The sequence below is a fragment of the Maylandia zebra genome, linkage group LG11 (assembly GCF_041146795.1).
Source record: "Maylandia zebra isolate NMK-2024a linkage group LG11, Mzebra_GT3a, whole genome shotgun sequence".
Lineage (NCBI taxonomy): Eukaryota > Metazoa > Chordata > Actinopteri > Cichliformes > Cichlidae > Maylandia > Maylandia zebra.
This window is the reverse complement of record NC_135177.1, coordinates 21,520,431-21,543,059: the sequence shown is the minus strand read 5'-3', so window position 1 is coordinate 21,543,059 and position 22,629 is coordinate 21,520,431. Positions and strand designations below refer to the sequence as shown.

Genomic DNA, 22,629 nt, shown 5'->3' with positions numbered 1-22,629 from the left:
TACAAGGCAGGATGGATCCATGCTTTTATGTTGTTTACACCACATTCTGACCCAGTCGAATGAAAGTCACAAGCAGAACTTGTGACTCATCGGACCAGGCAAAGTTTTTCCAATCTTTATCGTCTAATTTTGGTTAACTGTAGCCTCAGTTTCCTGTTCCCCGGGAACCCAGTGAGACCTTCTGCTTCTCTTTTCTCGTGTCAACATTTGACATGCTGTGCATTCAGAGATGATCTTCTGCATACGTTGGTTGTAACTGTCTCTTTTGTAGGTCATTCTCTCCCTGAAAGTCACTTACATCACCATTCTTCAGCTTTCCTCCCTCAACCAGGAGTTATTATCTACGTCTCTATTTTCATTAAACCAATATAAGTCAGCATGTTAATGAGGGGTTTTCCGAGGAGCTGACAGACACAGGTTGTCATAATTGGAGGAAAATCAGGCATAGCTCAGAGCTTCCACAGAGTTTAAGTGGTTGTTATTCTGTCCCCCAATTTACAAGTAAAATTTTAATAATGCTGCTTAAAGACCCGCATCTAATTTATTCATATCCATTTTTTCATGGACCACCTAGTTTCTGGACTTTTACAAAAACAGCAGGATCTCCGACAAAAGACAAAATTTACTCTTTCAAGCAAAAAAAATTATATATATATGCTTACTAAAGGATTTCAGTTTTAAAGTCAGATGCATTTTTCATATTTTAACTGAGCTTTCAGCGAGGAAGCAAAAGTTTTCTGATGCTGATACTCACACATATATACTGTTTTATTGAGAAAAAAGTCCTGACATAGCTGCGCGCACACCCACAGGGGAATGATGCTGCTTTCTATGATGACTAATGGGCAGTTTGCTATGGCTATAAAACATGTGTGGGTATACAGGATAGAGAAATAAAATGGAAAGAAGAGGAGAATAATGGCACGGAAGGAAGGGAAAGAGACGGAACACAAGGTGTGAATAGAGCGCTCGGGATCCTAACAGATATCCCATGCACAGCCATCACGTCTGTAAAGGAAAGAAAAATAGAGCATGCATGGAGCAAACATCACCTCAGACTAAACCTTCACAGTGCAAATTAAACACACCGTGACTCTGGAGACACGGTGAACATTTGACATAAAAAAAAACAGCACAGTGAACATATTCATGCACTCCCGTGATGAAGACATTTGGCGTGTTCAAGAGTGTTCGGGTCACAGGAGTGCACTGTTAGCCTTTGTTCTGCTGGGATGTGTGTTTAAGATTCAGAGCTTGTGATCTTTGTCCGGGCCCATGCTGAGCCCTGACGGGGGGGAAAGCGAGCGAGGCATCAAGGCACCAACACAGGCTCCTAATGGATGATGCCGATAACAGATTTCAGCTTTAATTGTTGTGGGATTTAAATAATTTATTGAGCAGACAAAGACGCAAACTCAGCCTCACCCCCATCCCCCACACCGACACACTCTTATGTAGAGAGATCCCCCACCCGCCCACACCCCGCCCCTGCTTAAGATGAGCGCGCATGTATAAATGTGTAACTGAGAGCTACGTCTTTATGTGCCATCAAACAGATAATGTGACAGAAATAAACTGTTTACATGCGGTAGCCTTCTGCTGCAAATCCGCAACGTAAATGATGATCAGGGAAATGTGGTTTGTAAAAATGAGGCTTAGGATGTCGTTGCCAGGAACACAAACAGATCCATTTAAGACCTTTAATCTATTACTTTTAGTTTCTAAGTAGTCTAAATCATGCACCTATTCACACAAAATCAGCCAAATCATGCACCTTGTATTATGTACCCCGCCCCCTCCTTCTTGTTGCCAGAACATCAGATCCAGTGGGGTGGTTTGCAGTGCCTGAATGTTGGATGTTGGCATCAGATTTTCTGGGTTGTGTTTGTCAGGCGTCCACCAGCACATCCCGCAGATGCTTGAACAAATGGGGGGATCTGGGATTTTACAGGCTGAGTCACTGCTTTTTCCTCTTTGTCATGTTCCTTTTGCTGTTCCTGATATTTTGAGGGGATGTAAAGGGAAAATCCACCCCTCTCTCCCTCTGGAGGAGAGTGCAGTTGCCATGACGAGGTGTGCTTGATCGGCATCAATGTTCCAGCCTAAGATCAACATGCATCCAGGGAAACGCTGCATTATAACGAGATGATCAATCACCTGTCACTTTTAATAACGTGGCTCGTTGCCATATTTGTGCTGTGTCTGGCACGTGAGAGTATCTGTGCAGTCCAGATGTGCGCCTGCAACAGGGACAGTACAAACAGGCAACCACAGCTTTCGCTCATTTTCTGTCTCATTCAGCGTCTGCCTCTCAGCTCATTGCTTTTATAAATAGTCTGCTTATCCTCAGCTGTAATTGAAGAGAGTCTTCTTGGCCCTGCTGCCGCAGCAACATCTGTCTAAGAGCTGGCGTACAGCTGTCAATCAGCCCTGGAGGAGATTTTGGAGGCAGAGCCACAGACGCTTCGCTTACAGCCCACGGTGTTTCATAGCCAACCTAGAACAGCCATTTACATAGCAATCACATCTCCCTCTACATTTTAATGTCAGCCAACCCCCCGCTCCATCAAACACTCACACACACTGAACCAGTGGAAACATAAGAGCACTGATGCAGCTTCAGTTGGGAAATTGTTGTTCTAAAAAGGCTTATTCAACTTCATTAAATGGCCCTTTGCAAAGGTAAAAAGTGACTGAAGCAGCGAGAAGCAATGAGTCCATCACATCAAAACTTCAGCCTTCCTTTAAAGCATTTTTGTTGTGAGTTGCTCTGGGCAAAGACATCTGCTGTGGCAACCCCGTCCAATCTCCTGAGGTGAGCCATGCACGCACACATAAACGAAGTTTCTGCGTGGTCTAAAATTCCTCTCACGATCTGTGTCGCCGAGCACTGCGGTGGCGCTGGGATGAAAAAGAGCACTAAAAGGCTTGATTGGCAGGACTAATGTTTGTGCGTGTGAGCGAGTGGATTGGCAGAAGTGTTGGGGTACCAGGCTTTTCACTGCTTTCACACAGGCTTTTCAAAAGGACCTTCTTAATAAACTCAACACCCAAAAACACACAAACACAATAAGATGCTGAAAAACAGCAAATTTAACCACATATAGCGACACAGCGACACATAAGCATACAGGCACTGCTGTCATCAAATGGACTCCATGTATGGATTTGACATTTAACCCAGTAATAAAAGGACACATAAGGACACACAAAGGACGGCATATGTGCTGTGTCAGGCGTCTGTAATGAGCATGGGGGGAGTGCTGAGGAAGGATAAGTGCACAAGAGAAAGCATGAGGGGGAGGCAGGGAGATGGAAAGGTGTGTAAGAGAAATAAAGATGTGAAAAGGCAAAAGAAAAAGAAGAAAAAACTGAGGAGGGGTTGTTCTCTTTGGGGAAAGCTGCAGCTGCTTTCACCTGCCCACCACTCCCCACCCCTGTCTCCCACTGAGGCCTCATTACAGGTCTCCAGGCTATAATTCATTCACTCTCCAATCACTTATCAGGCTTGTAGCTCCACCAGCAGACTCCCTGGGACCCCTGCTCTTATTGCAGAGGGAATACTGATGCTCACAAACAAGAGCCGCCCCGGACTGCCAAGACTGAAATTCCTTTTAACCCATGTAAGAAATGAGAGGGGGGGGATGTCTTTATCCACATTAGCCTGTGATATTTATTCCAATGCATGTACTAATATATATTTCAAAATGCATAATTCTGCCCTATTTGAAAACTTTAAAGAAAAAGAAAAGGCAAAGTAAAGTTTTCATGCAAATCTGTAAGTTTCTTTTTAAACCAGTTAAAAAAACAGTTACATAACTTCCTTGGTAGAGGTAATAAACAAGGATGGAAAGCTATACAGTATTCCTACTTTCTTGGCATCATTGCGCACTTAGGTCTATAGCACGCAACATACAGGACAACCAGAGCTGACTCCTGAATTATGCAGAGACTGGGGATTTTGCAGGAACTAAGGAGAACATGCAAAGCTCTATCTGTGACAGCACGTGCATGGCTAGTCAACACCATGTCATGTAGAGAGAGGATAATGGAGACAAAGAGACTTTGGAGACCTGCACACTTGGGACTGAGTAGTAATAACTACTAAGGTATATCCCCCAAAAAATGTGTATCAATTTAATACACCCTGTGATTTTATGTGTTTGCATTTCTGTCTGTATTTGGTGGTAATGTTGGTCTCCATCTACACATCGGATTTTGTAGGCTGGTAAATTTTGTTAAGCAGTTCATCTCCTGACAGTAAACCGCACTTCAGCGTGAAAGAATAAAATGGGTAAGCTATCTGAGACAATAGTCTTTGGTGAGGTATTAGTATCTTTTCCTGCTGGGAGAACAACAGTCTACCTCCTGTTTCTGTCTTCAACAAGAGCCGGCTCCAGGAGCTCTCTTTGTCTTCACTAATCCTCCACACTGAGTGAGATGGCCCAGCATAGGAGAGGGGGAATGAAAGGGTGGGAGAGGCAGGCTGGGGGATAAATAACGTGAATATGGGGAGAAAGGATGATAAACCAAGAGGATGCTTGGGTATCTGCAACACAAGCCCTGTCCTTTAAATGGCAGCTTAGCATAGACACGATAGCGTCAGCTGGTCAATCGGCCTGCCAATTCAGTCCAGACTGATAAATTCCAACAATTACCGGACGCCTTACTGTGATATGCTGTGATATTACAGCCATTCATCTTCCCAAAAGCATGAACCCTAATGATGAATGGAGCTGACATTTACTCTTTTTATACTAAACGAAAAATAACTGCATAAGTCAAACTGACTCAGAACCAAGTAAACCTTCAATACAAGGACTGCAGATGTTTCCAGCTACCACTCACGCTGACTTTGTATGAGAAAAACATCCAAATGTCCACCCTGAATAGAAGAATTTATTACAGCAACCAAAACCACTGCTTTAAAGCACAACAGAGAAAACAAGTATTGCTTTCCAAAGACTCAATCTTCCTCACTCTTCTCACAAATTTGCACAGAAGCTCTGAAGGACTTCCAAACTGCCTCACCTTCCTCGGCCGCAGCACGCATTACTATTATGTACATCCCCGATGCTATTTGTTCTCCTACATTAATCCCGCTCACCTCCAAGCACAGATGCTCGCCGCCTCATAGCCAGAACAGACTGTAAATACACAGTCCTGGATGTGCCAATGAGCCTCTTAGCAAACACAATCTGTAATATACTACCTGTGAGCACTATATTAGCTCATACACACATACACACACACACAAACATAATCCCCAATGTGATAGCTAAAGCTATGAGCTTAAGTGCTTGCATGTGAGAGAGAGAGAGAGAGAGAGAGAGAGAGAGGTTTGACAAGGATCACAGTGAGGAGCTCTGCCTGAGGCGAGAGGAGAGGAGAGGAGGGGTTTTTTTTATGAAACTCCTTTCAAGTACCTATCTCTATCATGCGTGCTCTCCGTATCTCTCCCCATCTCCTGCACTTACTCAACCCACCCACAAACTCAAGGGTGCATGAAGGACACCCTCATACCTCCCTCTGTCCTTTTACCTCTTTCCAAACTCCCTTTGCTTCTTTCTTTGTCTCTCTCTCTCTCACACACACCCCTCTCAGTGTTTTTCTCATTAACTTTGCCGTAAATCTGATCACGCCTCTCTGTAATAAATTACAGAGCCCGGGAATAGAAAAGGGGAAACCAGGATGGAGGTGGAAAAGGAGAAAAGCTGGTTGTAGCAACATCGGGATGGAGAGATCTGATTTGTGGCTGGATGATAGACTATTCTGGAACGGGACATGAGAGATCATTAAATTATACAAATATGAAGATGTAAGGATGAGCAATAATTGCATACATGCAGGCACATGCACAGCACAGAGACACAGAGCAATAATTCCCAAGCTACTCGATGCCTACTCACATTTTAGGGAGCAAGTGGCAAATGCCACAAAATCCACTGAAAGTCACGCAAAGTCTCAATGGCACTTTGATGCACTTATTTGTTCTCTGAGTGAACAAGAGATCATTGTCAGGTAAAAAAAAATACTCTGAGACCCACCAGCTACTCCCACTGAGCTTCTCCAGCATAAGTAGGAAGGAGATATTTTAAAAGTTTAGAGTTCTAGAAGAAAAATCAGACACTGTTAGATAACTGGCATTTTAAAATGCTGCCAAAACTTAGATGGGCAAATCTTCCAGCTGAATCATCAATACAAAGAACAACATTTTAGGAAAATATCTCTCTTTAGTATGGAAAAAAGGTAAAAACTTCATGTTTTGTTCATTTACAGCTACTCTGAGTGACTGAGGCCCAGGAGTAACTACCTTGCCATGTTTTGCCACTCAGTTAAAAAGTTAAATCAATAATAAGTTTGGAAAATTCTACCTCAGTTATACCCGGTGGAGTTTTGAACCATTAATAACATTGGAGGAGAGTCTTAATTAGTTTTGTCTCCATCGTGGACATCCTGGACTTCCAGGTCACGAGGAGGGGGGGGGGGGGACATTTGCACTAGCGATGTTACCAGAACAGATACTTATGATGCCTTCCAGGATCTTTCTATGTCAAAATGATGAAAACAAGACTATCTACCTACTCTATCTAACAAAGAAAACAACATGAAGAAGACGGCAAAGAACATGCACCTGCCAACACAGCCCTGCTCCAACACATCAATAACAAAGGCAGGACTTTCTTACTGATGCTATCATGGTTTTCAGACAAGGGAGGAAATACTTTCAATTCAGTGACACACAAAAAAGACAGCGCCTAAAGAATTTAAGGTGTGTGAATTTAAACTCAAAATCACACAGCATTCAAAACAATATCGTTCTAGGGTTATCCTGAAATATACTTTACCATTTTGTTTGACACAGCTGTGGTGAAATCAGCTTTGCTCAATCAGCTAAGCTAATGTTGTGTTCGCTTAAGCTAGCATAATGTAACTAATGTTAGACCTTACAGTAACTCCAGCAGGCTACTCGGCAACCAACGTCACTTATACAAAATATTTTGTGTTTTAACAACAACAACCTGCCATCTCTCTGTTAGTGACTTAAAACAAACTTTTGCACGGGATAATCATTTCGTTTTGTTAGCTTTGGTATTTTATTCTTGACCACCAGTTTAGCTCACTGGGTGGAGTAGGTGGCACATATATCGAGGCAGTTTACTGTGCATCTTCCCTCTGATCTTGCTCTCAGTTTTCCTTTCTTCTCCAAGCTAAAAATATATATTAAAAACATTCGCAAAAGAGTTGTAAAGAAATGTATGAGATATAATTTTTAAAAAGTTAGCTTGTTTGAACTTGGCTGAGCTCCCCTTCAAGAGGATCTTCTCAGATAAATCTAGACCACCTTCAGAGCTGTGGTTATTTTTAGAAGGCTCTGTGGTTGTCTCATTATGAGCACTTACTCTGTCCCTGTGATTTCAACAAGCTCCTAAAACATGCGCAGACCTTAGCTCACCACTCACCCTGCTCATCGGATTTACTTCACTGGGACCTTTTCTTCTTTTCTTAAAAAATCAAACTGAAGGATCACAGTTATTTATGCATTATTATTATTACTATTTATCTCCTCATATACAAGGTCTTGAATAATCAGGCCCCATTTGATCTGACCTCACAGCATCATATTTCCCCAATAAAGCATTTTGTTCCCAGACTGTAGGCTTACTTGTGGTTTCAAGGGTTATTAAAAGTAGAATTGGAGGCAAAGCCTTCAGCTTTCAAGCTCCCAGTTTGGATTCAGGAGATAGACACGCTCTCTAATTATAAGATCAGGGTTGAAACTTTCCTTTTTGATAAAGCATATAGTTTGGGTTGGATCAGGTGATCCTGAATTCTCCCTTAGTTATGCTGGAATAGGCGCAGGCTGCTGGGGGCTTCCCATGACGCACTGAGTGTTTCTTCATCACTCAACATCACTCACTGCAACTATATTTAATCATTAGTTAGTAATCTCTGGCTCTCTTCCAGTATGCCTTCTGTCCTTGCATCTGTTGCCAAGTCCTTGCTTATAGGGAGTCATCTGATCGTTGGGGTTCTCTCTGTATTACTGCTGGGTCTTTAACTTACAATATAAATCACTTTGCATCTAATATCACGGCAAAGTCCCAAATCTCTTTCACAGGACAGACCGCGCCAAAGTACAACAGAGATTCAGCACATACTACAAAGGCACAAGTGCTGACACCTGTAACTTATGATCAAACCTCTTATCATCACAACAAAAGGATGCAAGAATGCATGATTGGAATTATTTGCAAAAACAGATTTGCAAAAATGTGTGAAAGAAACAGCATTCAACACATTTGTCAAGCCTCGATTAAATTTATTTGCAAAAAATAAAAGATAGCAAACTGGTTTGTTCAGGTTTATTGGCTAATAATCTCCCTCACATCGGCACAGAAGACACCTGGGGCCAGAGGTATGTGGGCGCAATCCCCAAATAGCGCTCATAGGTGTGTGTACAAACATTGTGCTGTTGTCTAAACACAGGCGCAGTGAGTTTATTTCAATATCAAGTGCAAAAACGTGAAAAAAAACATCCTTTATTTGGCATTAAAATTTCCATAAATAACAGTAAATTGTTGCAAACATTAATAAATCATTCTGCTTAAGTTTAAATATCAAATTTAGTATTTAATTTAAAATCACCAACAAAAGTGGGTGAAAGCACGTCATGTACCTTTCTCTCTTTGTATTATTCTTCCTAATTTTCCCCCTTTTAAGTATTGATCCTCTCTCATTCTGTCTGAGCACCACTCCTTTCAATCCTTTTTAGTTATCTCTCATTAAGACCGCACTTTACGTGCCTCTTCTGCACCTGAGACCCAGCGAGACGATACACACAAAGACTCTGCAGCTTTTAAGAGTTCATGTCTTATTGCTCTTCACACACACAATCCTGCTGATGTATAGATGCACCAACGTGTAGTCACTCATTCATCAAACCACTGAACCATGGGATGTTTGGTTAGCTCCCTGCCTAACACATTTATCTGGAAGGACTCTGTGGTTATACTGGAGCACTGTTGCCTCCAGCCCGCCCCCTCCCCACCAACACTGCCCTCCCTGGTGCACACTGCCTTCACACAGATGAATAATGCATTTAGCACTGCCTGTAATTGACCTCTCGCATTAGCATAAAGAATTTGTCTGAATGCAGAAAAAGCAGACTTGACACAGTTGTAGAAATAACAAAACTGAGTGTCTGTCAGTGTCAACAAAGAGCAGGAGAAGCCCTCGGCTCTTGAAGCTGCTGCAGCCGCTTATTTCATAACACAGGCGAGGTTACGAAACACTCCAGTCCCAGCTGGATGTACGAAGCTCTCCTCTCCTGTCTGCACTCACATATTTTCATACGTACATATTCTGCATGCTGCACGAATACTAAATGATTCAGATATGTTCAGTGTCTTCAGCTTTTCTCTATTTTTGTCACACAAACATAAACACACAGTAACCATACACACTAGCACAGCCAGGCTGGTATTGGCTGCTGGTAGTCATACACTATGTTGTGACAGCTCTGCAGATTTGTTGATGATACAGTAATTATAATGTTTGATATCAGAAAAACATGATGGGAAGTGTCTACAATTTTAGAACACAATCAGGTAGGAAGATGACTTTATATTTATTTATGCAGTCATAATGTCATCATATACTGCCGGTTTATTCATAATCTTCTTCATTAGGAATACCATCGCTTTATGGGTCACTACACCAGATCATCCATCTCCACTTCACCGCATCCCTATCCCTCCTCTGTCACTGCAACCCTCTGCATGTCCTCCTTCGCTACATCTATGAGTCACTTCTCTCACCTGTGCACTTTCATCCTAAAACTCCATCCACACTTTTCTCTTCCTTTATCTTCAGCCAACACTACAACAATTTCCACCTGCACCCTGCTGGCCCCTGATCGATCTAGTTGGGAAATCTCATTCTGGTTGATCCTGACGCAACCCTCCCCATTTGATCCCTGGCTGCCAAAATGCTTCCTTGGGCAAGATACTGAAGCCCAGATTGCTCCTGATGCGTTCATGAGTGTAAATGCATCTGAATGTTACTTAGAAAGCACTTAAACATTAAAAAAGTGCTTGTTTGAATTTGTGTAAATGGCGGAATAAGATACGCTGTCTGAAGCAGCACTCAGATAGAGTAGAAAAGCGCTGTATAAGTAGGTTTATCATTTCCAAATTACATCTTCTCCATCTGCATATTGTTTTTCTTTACATTTCCAAAGCCAGAACCAGATTTTGCCTAACCCGAGTGCTTAAAAGTTAGTAAAAACAATCCTGAGGGTGGGCAATTCATTTTCCCAAAGGGGCCATATGAGAAACTGGTACTGTTGTGGAGAGCGTCACCAACAAGTTTATAAAGAGATCAAACTAATATCAAGCAGAACTGAGTTCAGCTTCTTGGTGTGGCCCTCCACAACAGTCCCAGGGCCTCATGTAGACCCCTGGGAAAATCAATTACCCACCCCTGATTTTTTTTTTCACCTCCATACCTGCAACACTGTGTAATAAGACTTTTCTTGCAGGTGTGTAACCCCCTTGCTGGCAAAATGTTTCCACAGACATACACATAAACATCTGCTAATGTGCTGAAAACCACCTTTGTGGAGAAACTGCAGTACTGCAGGTTTGTTTCCCGGACCACATTTTACCACATTTTCCGCGATGCGTCAGACACACACACTAACATGCTAACATAGTGTCATATTTTAATTCTGCCAACTTATTCATCAATAAATACATTTATTGGGGGGGGGAGGGGTGGGGGATTTAATCTCTAAAGAGTTTATTTTGTTGCATACATTTGCCAACTTGTGATACATGTCCATGAATAATGTTAGATTTATAGTTGTCGTAAAAATGAATGACACAAAATAACCAAACATCAAACTTTATACTGTAGCTGCTGGACTAAAACAGAGTCGGTGTATGTGTCGGGGTCATGCGTAGAAGTGTAAACATATATCACTTAAATGTTTTCCCTTCTTCACGTGATGGACGACGAAAGAAGCCGTCTTGTGCACACTCCCCTTTTAATGTTATAGCGACATCTATTATTCAGCAAGAGCAGGTGGGAGGGGTGGGGTAAGAGGTAGCAGGGGTAGGGCTGTGTGGAGAGTGGGTGTGGGGCAATCAAGGGTGACGATTTTTGTGTGTGTGTGTGTGTGTGTGTGTGTGTGTGTGTGTGTGTGTTGGAAATGAGGATGATTGAAAAAAGAGAGACAACCCCCAACCCTTTTCACATTTTCAGCTTACTCTTGTCCTATGAATGGAAAATTGCAGGCAGTTGCTGAGATGCAGGACTGGAGGAAGACAAAGACAGAGAAAGGGTATAAAGACCTCATGACCCACCAACCCCCCTCCTGACTTCCTCTCTATACACTGCCACAGTTCAGATGGGTGGCTCGTGTCAATACGGCATGTTACTGATGAAAGCATCAAAGACTAAAGCACACACAATTATGTATTTAGTTCATGTGAGCACAGAAGAGAGGGGCATTTCTTCTCTAAACAAAATGTCTAGATCCAGGTTCTGTGACACGAAACACATTTTCAAGCCTTTTTGCAGAGTGCACGATGGGATCCCGGTCGTGATTACGAACACGATCAATGCACGACAGGATAGATCTGAAAACATACCACTCAGCCACAACAACATCGCTCACTTTATATAGTGTTGGTCTCTATCATTAAAAACAAAACAAACAAAAAAATACAGCCCACCAGAGGACGGACACGGGTCTGCTGTAGGGTGTAACACTGGGATGTGGGTTGCGTTTTGGGTCTGGAGGGTTGTCAGGAGGAGTCTCTGTGGATCAGTCTTTGTTTCGGCCGATTCCACAAATGGACATCTCGCCTGGGATGTTGAGAGTTTGAAGCCTGCTCTGCGTCTTGCACTCTCAGAGGTGCTGGCTGAGACTGCTACCATCAGTGAGCATCACTGCTATGAGGTGGGGTGAGCACTTGATCATGTTTAGATGGTTGGTGTGACCCAAAAGAACATTGTATTGTAACAAGATGAAGGTTATTATTGTTGTGGTTGATCAGTGTATACTGTGTGTGTAATAAAACTGAGGTGAAAACATCATCTGGTATTTATCAGTGATGTGATGGATGTAGGCAGAAAGTCAGGGGATCACCAAAAGCAAGGGAGAGGATCACAAATGTCATGAATCTAGAATTTGTCGGGACATTAAACTAAAGATAAAAGCGACACAGTCACCTACAGAGCAACTCATCTCACATGGCATCTCCAATCATGCTTTTTTCCATCTGACATTAAGAGGACTAGACTAAAAAAAAATACATATAGTATCCAACATGTGTCTAAAAGGCATAAGGCATATGATTTTATAACAAAACACCCACGCACCCACCGGAGCATTAACACCAGGAAGGCGGCCGGGCCGGATGGAGTGCTGGGCCGGGTGCTAAAAGACTGTGCTGCGGACCTGGCGGACGTCTTCACCTCTATATATAACACCTCGTTGTCCTGTTCACTGGTACCATCCTGTTTCAAAGCAGCAACCATCGTTCCCATCCCAAAACAGTCAAATGTCACATGTCTGAACGATTTCAGACCTGTGGCACTCACCCCCATTCCCGCCAAATGCCTGGAGAGACTGGTCATTAAACACATCAGAGCTGCTTTTCCACCATCCCTGGACTCGCACCAGTTTGCATACAGGGAGAACCGGTCAACCGAGGATGCGATCGCCACAGTGCTGCACACATTACTGAAGCACTTGGAACACAGGAACACCTATGCACGGCTCCTCTTTGTAGACTACAGCTCGGCTTTTAATACCATCCGGCCATACAAACTCCGTCCCAAACTCCACCAACTGGGACTTAACTCCTCTCTGTGCAACTGGATTGTGGACTTCCTCACTAACCGTAGACAGAGTGTCAGAGTGGGTAAGAACACCTCTTCCACCCTTGTGGTCAACACTGGTGCCCCTCAGGGGTGTGTTCTGAGCCCTCTGCTATACACTCTCTTCACCCATGACTGTATTTCCTCCTGCGCGTCCAATCTCATTGTTAAGTTTGCAGATGACACCACAGTGCTCAGACTTATATCCAACAATGATGAGACAAACTATAGGACAGAGGTGCAACAACTAGAGTCATGGTGCCACGACAATAACTTGGTCTTAAACACCAAAAAGACCAAGGAGATCATTGTAGATTTCCGGAAGAGGGGTCATAACAACCATCTGCCTCTCTTCATTGGCAGTGAGGCGGTGGAGAGGGTGAGCAGTTTTAAATTCTTGGGGGTAACTGTGACCGAGGACCTGTCCTGGGGCAACCATATCACCTCAGTTGCACGGAAGGCCCAACAGCGCCTCTACTACCTGAGGAGACTGCGGAGCGCACACATTCCCAGATCTCTGATGTTGAACTTCTACAACTGTGCCATCAGCAGCGTTCTGACGTATGGATTTCTAGTGTGGTTCCCCAGCTGCACCAAGGCCGATCAGCAAGCACTCCAGCGGGTGGTGAAAGAAGCTGGCAGAATTATTGGAACAAGTCTGCCAGAGATCAGTAATATCTTCCCCACTCGCTGTCTGAGGAGGGTGCACAGTATCCTGCGGGACCAACATCACCCTGCGCGCCACCTTTTCCATCTGCTGCCCTCAGGGAGAAGGTACAGGTCTATACAGGCCAGAACATCCAGACTGGCCAACAGCCTGTATCCACAGGCTGTGAGGCTCCTGAACTCTCTGCCCCCCTCTCACGGACAATAACCATATCCAACTTCTTAATAGCAATGAACTGGTCTGCATTGGTGCATCATATCTTTATTCTCTTCCCCCTCCTGCCCCCCCCCCCCCTCTTTCTTAAATAGATAACTATCATATCTGATATCATATCTCACAGTACAATAATATTGAATGGGTTGCATTGTTGTATTTTGTCATGTTTCTCAGGTCTTTGTCTGAATTTCTACGAACATTATTGCTAAGGATTGTCTTATTGCATTGGAGTCACACTGGGTTAAATATGTACACTTGGGTTTTAAGGGGTATTTATTATTTTCTTCTTTTTTTTGGGTTGTATGGAAGCCCCAAACGCAATTTCATTGTTCTTGACAATGACAATAAATAAATAAATACGCTCCTCTATTATTCACAGTCTATCAGCAAAGCATTAACTCCAGGCACAGAAAGAAAAACGATGATAATAACATGTAATGTAGCACTTGAGACACAGTCGACAGTGAAAACTGGGGGAAAAAAAATAAATCCCACCACTTTTGATTGCTCATGGCAACAGCTAAACACAGAAAAATGCACAGCACTCATTGATCAAACTGAGAGAACGAGGCTTTGTTACAGGGAGCCAAAAACCAGTGTTGGCTCATTCAGCTAAAAAAGCTCCCACTCCTGCACCCACTCACATATCAACTGGGTTTATTCTGTCTGGGATGAAAGCTATCTGTAAACAAAATCAGTGTGGCTGTCATGCAGGGGATCAGTTCACAGAGGAGTGACAGTAGACAGGAGGGAGACGAGAGTTGGAAGAGGAGGTCTCAGGTGAGACGGAGGGAAACTGAAGCTCTTCTTTCATGAATGAAGACAGCTGGCACTGGGACAAAGATGCAAACATGCATAGCAACAACTTATTTCTTGTTCCATCAACAGCTTAAAAACTCAAAGATATTCAATTGAAATAAAATTCTTAATCGTCAACAAGAATTTAAAATTTTTACAAATCAATTATCGATTAAGTGTCCTCACTGTTCTTTTTAAAATAACGTTATCATAAAAAATCATCATGAATTAAAAAAATTTGCAGTTAAGAGTTTGCAAAAGTTCACCTTCACAAAGCAGGAAATTCAAATAGGAAATGTTAAATGTTTTTATTCCGAACGTGATTAAAGGAATTAACCTATTATCAGTTAATTTATATTTTTAATACATTCTAATATGTTCCCTAAAAAATCATTTCATTTCTGTCGAAGGATAAAAAAAGACAGCGTGATGCTCGATCGTACTGATCTCAGTCTCTTACTATTATTGGGTGTAACAGATCTGGAACAGCTGCACACAGCTGTACGGCTCTCTGTGTGGATCAGCCAGTTATCTCCGTACAGGAAGTCTGGATCGGCTCTCCGAGGTTCAGATTCTAAGGGGCATACCCCAACAGGCAATGCAGAACCTGATTGAAGGTGAGGGTGAGGAGACTCGCCTACCTCTAACTGGCTGCATCCAAATAATTTATCCTGCTAATAATGTGAACTCCCTTCTTCCAATGTTGCTCTCAGCCCTAGAGGCCCTGAACCTTCCTAAACACCCCTCTTTTATATTCATTTATCCATATGCGTACTTTTTTATAGCACTCCATGTTAATCTAATCATAAGAAGGCTGGATCCTGAGTCCTTTAGCGCTAAACCGGAGGATCTGACACCTTTCGTATCTCTCTCCACTCCTGCTGAAATCACTCTTGATGCACATGAGTCCAACTGTGTCATGTTTACTTCCTGTTTGTCACCGTTGTTCCTTCAAACTGCAAACTGCCTGTTCGTGTCATTATTGCGTTTTTCTCTTTTCACTTATTTCGTTACCTTTATAACACTGCCTGTATAGAGAAGGATAGCAGTCTGCATTAAACAGTACAAACATACATGCGTAGATGTATGCATGCACCCATAACAGGCCAACATGTCACTCAGGGAGTTGCAGGCTATCCTCTAAACCTGGGAATTCCTCTGATGTAACATTTTACTCAGCAAGAGAGTGACTTCCGCTGTGATGAGTAGGCAGCTTCACTGTATGCACATGCCAAGTTCACAAGCTTTTGGGATAAATGAGACAAACATGGACTGTAAAAGTGGCAGACTGGAGCCAAAGCAAAACAAGAACAGGGAAAGGTTTAGAGAGGATGACACTAAAATGTGAAAGCTGTAGAAACAGAAGAAGAGCTGAGAGAGAGAGAGAGAGAGAGGAGCTTACTTTCCATCAGCACAGCTGTGATCAATATTAGTGTCTGACAGGGCTGTGCTCGAGCCTTTACTGTAAATCACTTCCTATTATGATGGAACCTCTATATCACACACAAAACTGACCGGTTCCAAACACGCTAACACACACACACACACACACACTGTATGCATTTATCCACAGAGCAGCTGCTGTGGTACAGTTATGTGCATTCCCTAAAACAGGTAATAAACAGCACTGCAGCACCACAGTGACCTACTTCAATTTAACACTGAAGTCATCACTAGTTTAATGTGCAACATGCACTTGGGGGGATTCATGCTAAACAAGAACAAGAGGCACTGAGAAACACAAGTTTGACACCTGAAGCAGTTATTTCAACAAGCAAGCTCACACTACAGTCTTTTCCTGGAAAATGAGGCAACCTTTGCTTTCACAAGATGCATCCATGTGTCCAGTTTTGTTTGTTTTTTTGCCTCTCCAACTTAGGGATGTGCTGGAACTGGACCAACAAAGAGAGAACATCCGCGCCCAATTAAGAATCGCTAATTAACCTAAACCTGTCTTTGGACTGTGAGCGGAGCGCCCAGTAGAAACCCAGACAGGCACAGTGACATACAAGCACAGACACACAGACAAACAAAGACAGACAGATTTAATAATGAAATACTCACTGATTCAGTTCCACATCCAAAATGAACTTCCGACCAAAAGCGTCAACTTGAAAGCTCGCTTGGGCCACATGGTTCACCTAAAAAAGACAGAGAAGAGAAGCTGCACGCTGTTTCTAAAGTCCCCGTTATCACATGCATGATGAAGTTCAGTATCATAGACATGGATAAGTCTCATCTACACTGATGGACGGCTGCATTGTGTGTTTATAGCACCAATTAGCTGCAGGAATGAAGTAAGCCAAGTCTGCACACACACATAACCCTAACTGGTCACAGCAAATGCCTGCACCTCCCTGCGCATGGTTCTGCCGGAGGTTTCTTCCTGCTAAAATTGAGTTTTTCCTTCCCTCTGTCACCAAGTGGTTGTTCACTGGGATCAATTGTTTATTTGGGGGGGGTTCTATTATTGAAGGGTCTTTACCTTACAATATAAAGCACCTTAAGACAAATGTTGCTGTGATTTCATGCTATATAAATACAGCTGAACAATAAAATTGAATTGAAGTGAATTAAGTTCACCATCAAAAAGAAAAAAAAATCTAACCCTACGCCGACTCATTTAATGTTTCTTCACCGATCACTGCTTCATCTCTAAGTGCATGAACTCTGTTTGATTGATGTGGCTGGGGGAGGGTCTGATTCATTCCAAGTCTTGGACACATATTGTATGAGGTGTGCCCCCTGGGTCAATAATAACTCCCCACAGTAATTCCTTTAGGTCCAGTAAAGCCCCAGTGGAGACCTTAAGCATGGCTTACCGTCTCCCTGAGGCTTGGGCTACCTGCTTTACAGACTGGACACTACATGACAACAAAGGAGAAAGTGTGTGTGTGTGTGTGTGTGTGTGTGTGTGTGTGTGTGTGTGTGTGTGTGTGTGTGTGTGTGTGTGTGTGTAGGCTGTCATTTCAGGAAGTGCCCCTGTGCTCACCCAAGGATAGCCTGATGTCCCCAGTGATCACAGACTCTATTGTCTGCAGGAGCGTGCCTGTGCCGGTCAATGCATATATGAGCAGTTAAGAGGTTGTGTGGGTGTGTGCAAGAGCATGTGCAAATGGCAATTCCACACTTTGATGAAATCTAATCTGGCAGATTGTATCCACGAGGGTAGGAGGTACCAGTAATTGTGGTTAATGAAAGCACATCCCATCCTGACTTAGCAGGACCAATATGAGGAGACCACTGGTGACTCCTCTCGCATTGATTTCTGAGTCATGGCGAGCCTGATTTTCCACTCGTGATGGTTCAAGAATGACTATAAGCCTATCATTGCTCTGCAGAGAGGCAGGCAGGAAATGCAAACCGACACAGTTAGACTGATTTCACTGGAAGTGTTTGTTTTTTCACCAAAACAACAAGAGCACCTTGCTGAACTCCCCGCAGCTCATTCAGTGCTGTTTGTGTCTGCGACTTAAAAATAGGTGATGCGAGAGAAGCCTATAAATAACTCCATGTGTGTCGCACATTTTCAGAACTATCTGACAGATTTGTTTTTAGGCTGTTGATCTAAAAACAGCCAATAACTGATCAAACATTGCGCAAGTGACATCACGAGCATCAGCTCTCTGGAGATTAAAAGACTCGGAGCACAAATCAAATCTCCTCACCCTCCCATCCTCGATCATCTGCATTTGCAATGTACATTTTATGACTTTGATGTTTTAACTTGCTGCCTGTACGCAAGCTCTTTTATGACTATGAGTTGGCACAATATGATATCAGAGTAAAATAAACGCATCTCCTGGGCTGTAAACTCCAGAGAATGAGAGTGACTCAGGAAATAATGAGGGTTTAGATCAAAATATGACATATTTTGAGCAAAATCTCTCGTAGAAAACTGTTGTGCTGCTCTGCAGAAACGCTACCTCTGAAATTCAGTTCACAGCAAGCCTGTGCCACAAACCTGCCGTGAGACTAGAATGAGCTTCAAAAGGAAAACATTAAAATGATATCTGACGGCAGATGGTTCAACTTAGCTTGTTTACCCAATGGACTGCAGCTCAGGCTGAGGTGTGAGAGAGACAAAGGGTTAACACCTCCCTGCCTGATGCCATCTGTAGCCCTCTCCGCTCGCTGAGCCCTGAGTAGGCTAGCCTTACTCAAGCCTAAGCCATACAAATTAAAAACACTTAACATGTTTGTACAATGCTAACTGACTCATTCCTTGAAAGGAACCCAGCAGACTGAACTGACTCAGTGAACACAGCTACACTATTACCGCACTGTACTAGTCATGGTAGGCAGGCAAAGCCAAATGCCTCCAGGCTTTTCCGCAGCTGGTAGTTTTCAATAACAGCTCTCTGAATAATTTTCAAACATTAATAATTTTCTGGGTGATCATGTCCGAAGTGTAATCCAACCATACTCTTTATTACCTGTAAGTCTACAGTGTATTTCTTGGTTCTTGGCGCTAACATCCAAAAACAGGGGCTGCTGCAGGCAATCATATTACATAGTACATAGTATATGCAATCATATACATATCTGCAGAGGCATTTAAATATTTATGTCTTTATTTAAGTAATTTGCCATTTTAGAGACCAGTCCTTTTTCAGAACTGTAGAGTAAATATTAAAATATTCACCGCGCCATACCCAAAAGATCAGCTAACATCAGCAACATATATCAATTTTTCATAATAAACAACAGCTCCATTAAAAAAAAATAATGAGTCCTTAAAGTAGTTATTATCACAGTATTATTATACAAAATACTGAACCGCCCGTTTTATTTGCTGACAATAGAGTTTAATGCCCTCTGGTGGACAAAAGAAACAACCCAACCCTATTTCTAAATGACCCAAAAGACAGGCCAGAGCGCTTCTAAGACCAAGTCAACAGTGATCGCCCAGCTCGCAGTACATGCTGACGCTGGTATACATGTGACAAGCCAAAGTTTGCTGATCATGGGCTCAATAAGAAAGCTTCTGGTCATTCGTTTTCATGTGTAAGGTGAAAAATGCTGCCTAGTGGGACATTAGGCAGCGTTTTTGAGGTGGTAGGTGAGGCAGCTGCTGAGACAACAACCCAGCTGGACGGACGAGATGCAAGCTAAAATATTAATTATCCGGTTTGAGCAGGTGACATATAGTCGATCATTTTGAGTGGGGATAAATGAACTCAGAGGTCCTATCACTAATCTTAGTATTTTAAAGCATTTTATGGGTGTAGGTTGCGGTGGGATTTTTTTCTTCTTTTGCTTATGACCCATATAGCACCTCCAGGCTGTGTAATTAGTGTGACCTGCTCGTGTCAAAATGTTGTCAGCGTCCTTTTTTTGTATCCCTGCTTGCTAAATAATGATCCCCCCCCCAACCGTGAGGACACGTAGGGAGGGGTTGAATGGATAAAATAGACAACTGTAAACACAGAGGCATCTTTCCACAATCGCACACTCCACCCTCACAACACGAAAGCACCTTGTGTACCTGCGTGGAGTCGGAGCTGGCGCTGGCTTTAATCCTGGTGCTGAGCTCGTCCTGTGTGATCTGGCTGTGGTTGTGCCTGCTGTAGAGCAGGCGGAGAGGCACCGTGTCCTCCTTCCCGACAAACCTACCCGCATCACGAAGAGCCTTCAAGCTCGACAAGGCGTCTCCTGCACAGAGAGAGAGATAGAGAGAAAGGGGACAACACCGACTTCATTACGCGCCCCGTTCCTCCGCGCGGAGATCAGCAGTGATAGAAACGCGCGGATCACAAACAGTTATGATTAAAATGTCGATGGTTTTCATTTCCTTTTCACACAGTGGAACAGCTGTGGGTTGCGTGCATGTTTTTAAATTCAGGAAGCATGAAGCAGACGAGGCGTTGATTAACAAATAAACACAGGCCCTTTGATAGTGATTTAACGCTTTGGCTGCGCAATAACAATTCATGCATCATCCAAAATAGCATCAGTTACCATCTCCGGCGTTAGGGCTGCTCTGGTGACCGACGTGCATCAATTCACAGACGCACAAAAGGGAAATCCACCATCGCGGGCGCATCATCAGCACCATCTCCTCCGTCTCTCTCTCTTTCTGTGTGGCTGGAAATTATAAACAATGCGGTATTCCAGGAGAGGACTCTCGGGGTCCTGCCTTCGCTAAGGGAGCTTCAAGCCGGGGCTGGTCGTCTGGTTAGTGCAGTGTCGCTGATGGGGGGCCATCGGGGGTGCTTAGGAGTCTGAACGCCGAGCGCGTTTGAGCGCACCGAAACCCCGCGGATCAGCAGCGCGGAGAATGCTGGAGGCGAGAGAGAGAGAGAAACAGAGAGGGCGGGAGGATGGGAGGGAGATCTAGGGACACCTCCTTAAAACACATGAGTGTTCGGTGGCTCACTGCAGAGACGCCTAATGCATAAATATGAGCGGAGGTTGGATGAGGAGAAAATGTGGGCTCGGCCTTCCGCCGACTGGACCTATCTGGGACGACATAAAAGCTCCTCCATGTTAAATCGCTGCAGAAGCGCCATTCCTGCCCAGTCTTGCCTGTTGTTATCATAATGACTCACTCCATCATCTGCCAGGCCTCCAAAAAAGGCATCCTCCACCCCAACCCAGGAAAAAAAACAAGACAATTAGATAAAATTGTGCAATTTAGAGTATATGACCATTTTGTCTCTCTAGTCAAATGATATTTTCTTATTTGTTGATGTTGCTTCTTCATCTTCCTTCAGAGATGAGTTGATCGGGTAAATTTGGAGATCCCATAGTCGGTTAATGTACAGTGCTCATTCAAAACAACCTATAAATATTTACCTACACTTGATAACTCCACTGCATGAGCCAGGATCAGTGACAAACCCATCACACCACAGCGGCCTTTTAGTGTGCGTGGTTTATCCTCTCACTTACATACCTGTAGATTACTGCCAAAGATACACTTGTTTCCATTTGCTTAGTCGAATCTATGAAAAATATCAAAGGTAATAGTTTGACAGGAATAAAATTATATTTTTGCACCAACAACATGACTGCCAAAAGGCTATTGGCTGTCTTGGTAATATAGTAACAAGTAGATATAAAAGTACCAGGCCTAAAAAATAAAAACCCAGAAAGCTAAATCTACAACAAGTGAACAGTATCTGAAACCCATGTTCTTAAGAAATAGAAAGAAATAATTCAAAGACCTGACAGATGGATCTGTACCTATAGTTGATCTACTGTTATCTGAAGCCTCATTAGAAATGGCCTCAGTGGAAGGGTGGCTGTCAGTCAAGAAGCCATTCTCAAGGAAGGAAAACAGGTGAAAAAGGCTGAGGCATGACAAATTACACAAGACCTGGACTGAAAATCAGTGGTAACAGATGTTGTGTAGTCATTAATTCAAAGTCAAAATTTCTGGCTGTTCAGAAGAGGTCAGGAGAAAAGTACGACAGTGAGTGCCTACAGCCATCTGTGAAACACGGTGGAGGCTCAGTCATGGTGTGGGGCCGAATTTCAGAGTGTGGTTTGGGGGATTTTATCATATTTGATGAATCTTTGAAAACAGAAAAGTACCATCACATTTTGATCCACCATGCAGTACCATCTGGAAAGCATCTGATTGACAACAGCTTATTTTTTAGCATGACAATTATCCCAAACATGGCACCAGTCCAGTAAAAGCAGAAAAAGTCCTAATTTTTAAATTTAGTAAACAGCAGCAAGAAATATTCAATGTGTGCTCAGTAGGGCCTTACACACTTGAAAAATCAAATTTTTTACTGCCCTCTAATGGACAAACTATACATTTGTGAAACTCTTTAAATTTCCTTATGTATAATATATGCTGTATTCCATTATTAGCCAATATTTATACAGGTATGCATGTAAGCCATATTAGTCAGAAATGATGGTTTGTTAAGTATGATGATAAAACAGTGCTAACAGGATGCAACCAGCATGAAAGATGGCCATGTCAGGATTCAGCAGTCGCCAGTATCACTGTGCTTGTACCTCAGAACACATCGATGCTCATTTTCTTAATGCCAGTGGCGCAGAGTCCCATTTGACCCAGCACATCCATTTGAGAGTGG

The 22,629-nt window shown here is 43.1% G+C and overlaps 1 protein-coding gene across 2 annotated transcripts in view; it reads right to left on the bottom strand.

The window, feature by feature from the left end:
• adam22 (ADAM metallopeptidase domain 22) overlaps window positions 1-20,880 on the bottom strand; it is a 72,178-nt gene extending 51,298 nt beyond the window's left edge. For both annotated transcript variants that reach the window (XM_004541329.5, XM_012924972.5), the window contains exons 1-3: window positions 20,534-20,880; window positions 20,061-20,227; window positions 16,637-16,713 (exon numbers count right to left, since the gene is read on the bottom strand). In XM_004541329.5, coding sequence (XP_004541386.2) covers window positions 16,637-16,713; window positions 20,061-20,227; window positions 20,534-20,630 — 341 coding nt within the window. In that variant the 5' untranslated portion in view covers window positions 20,631-20,880. The remainder of the gene's footprint in view (window positions 1-16,636; window positions 16,714-20,060; window positions 20,228-20,533) is intronic.
• Between the last annotated feature and the right edge of the window lie 1,749 nt (window positions 20,881-22,629).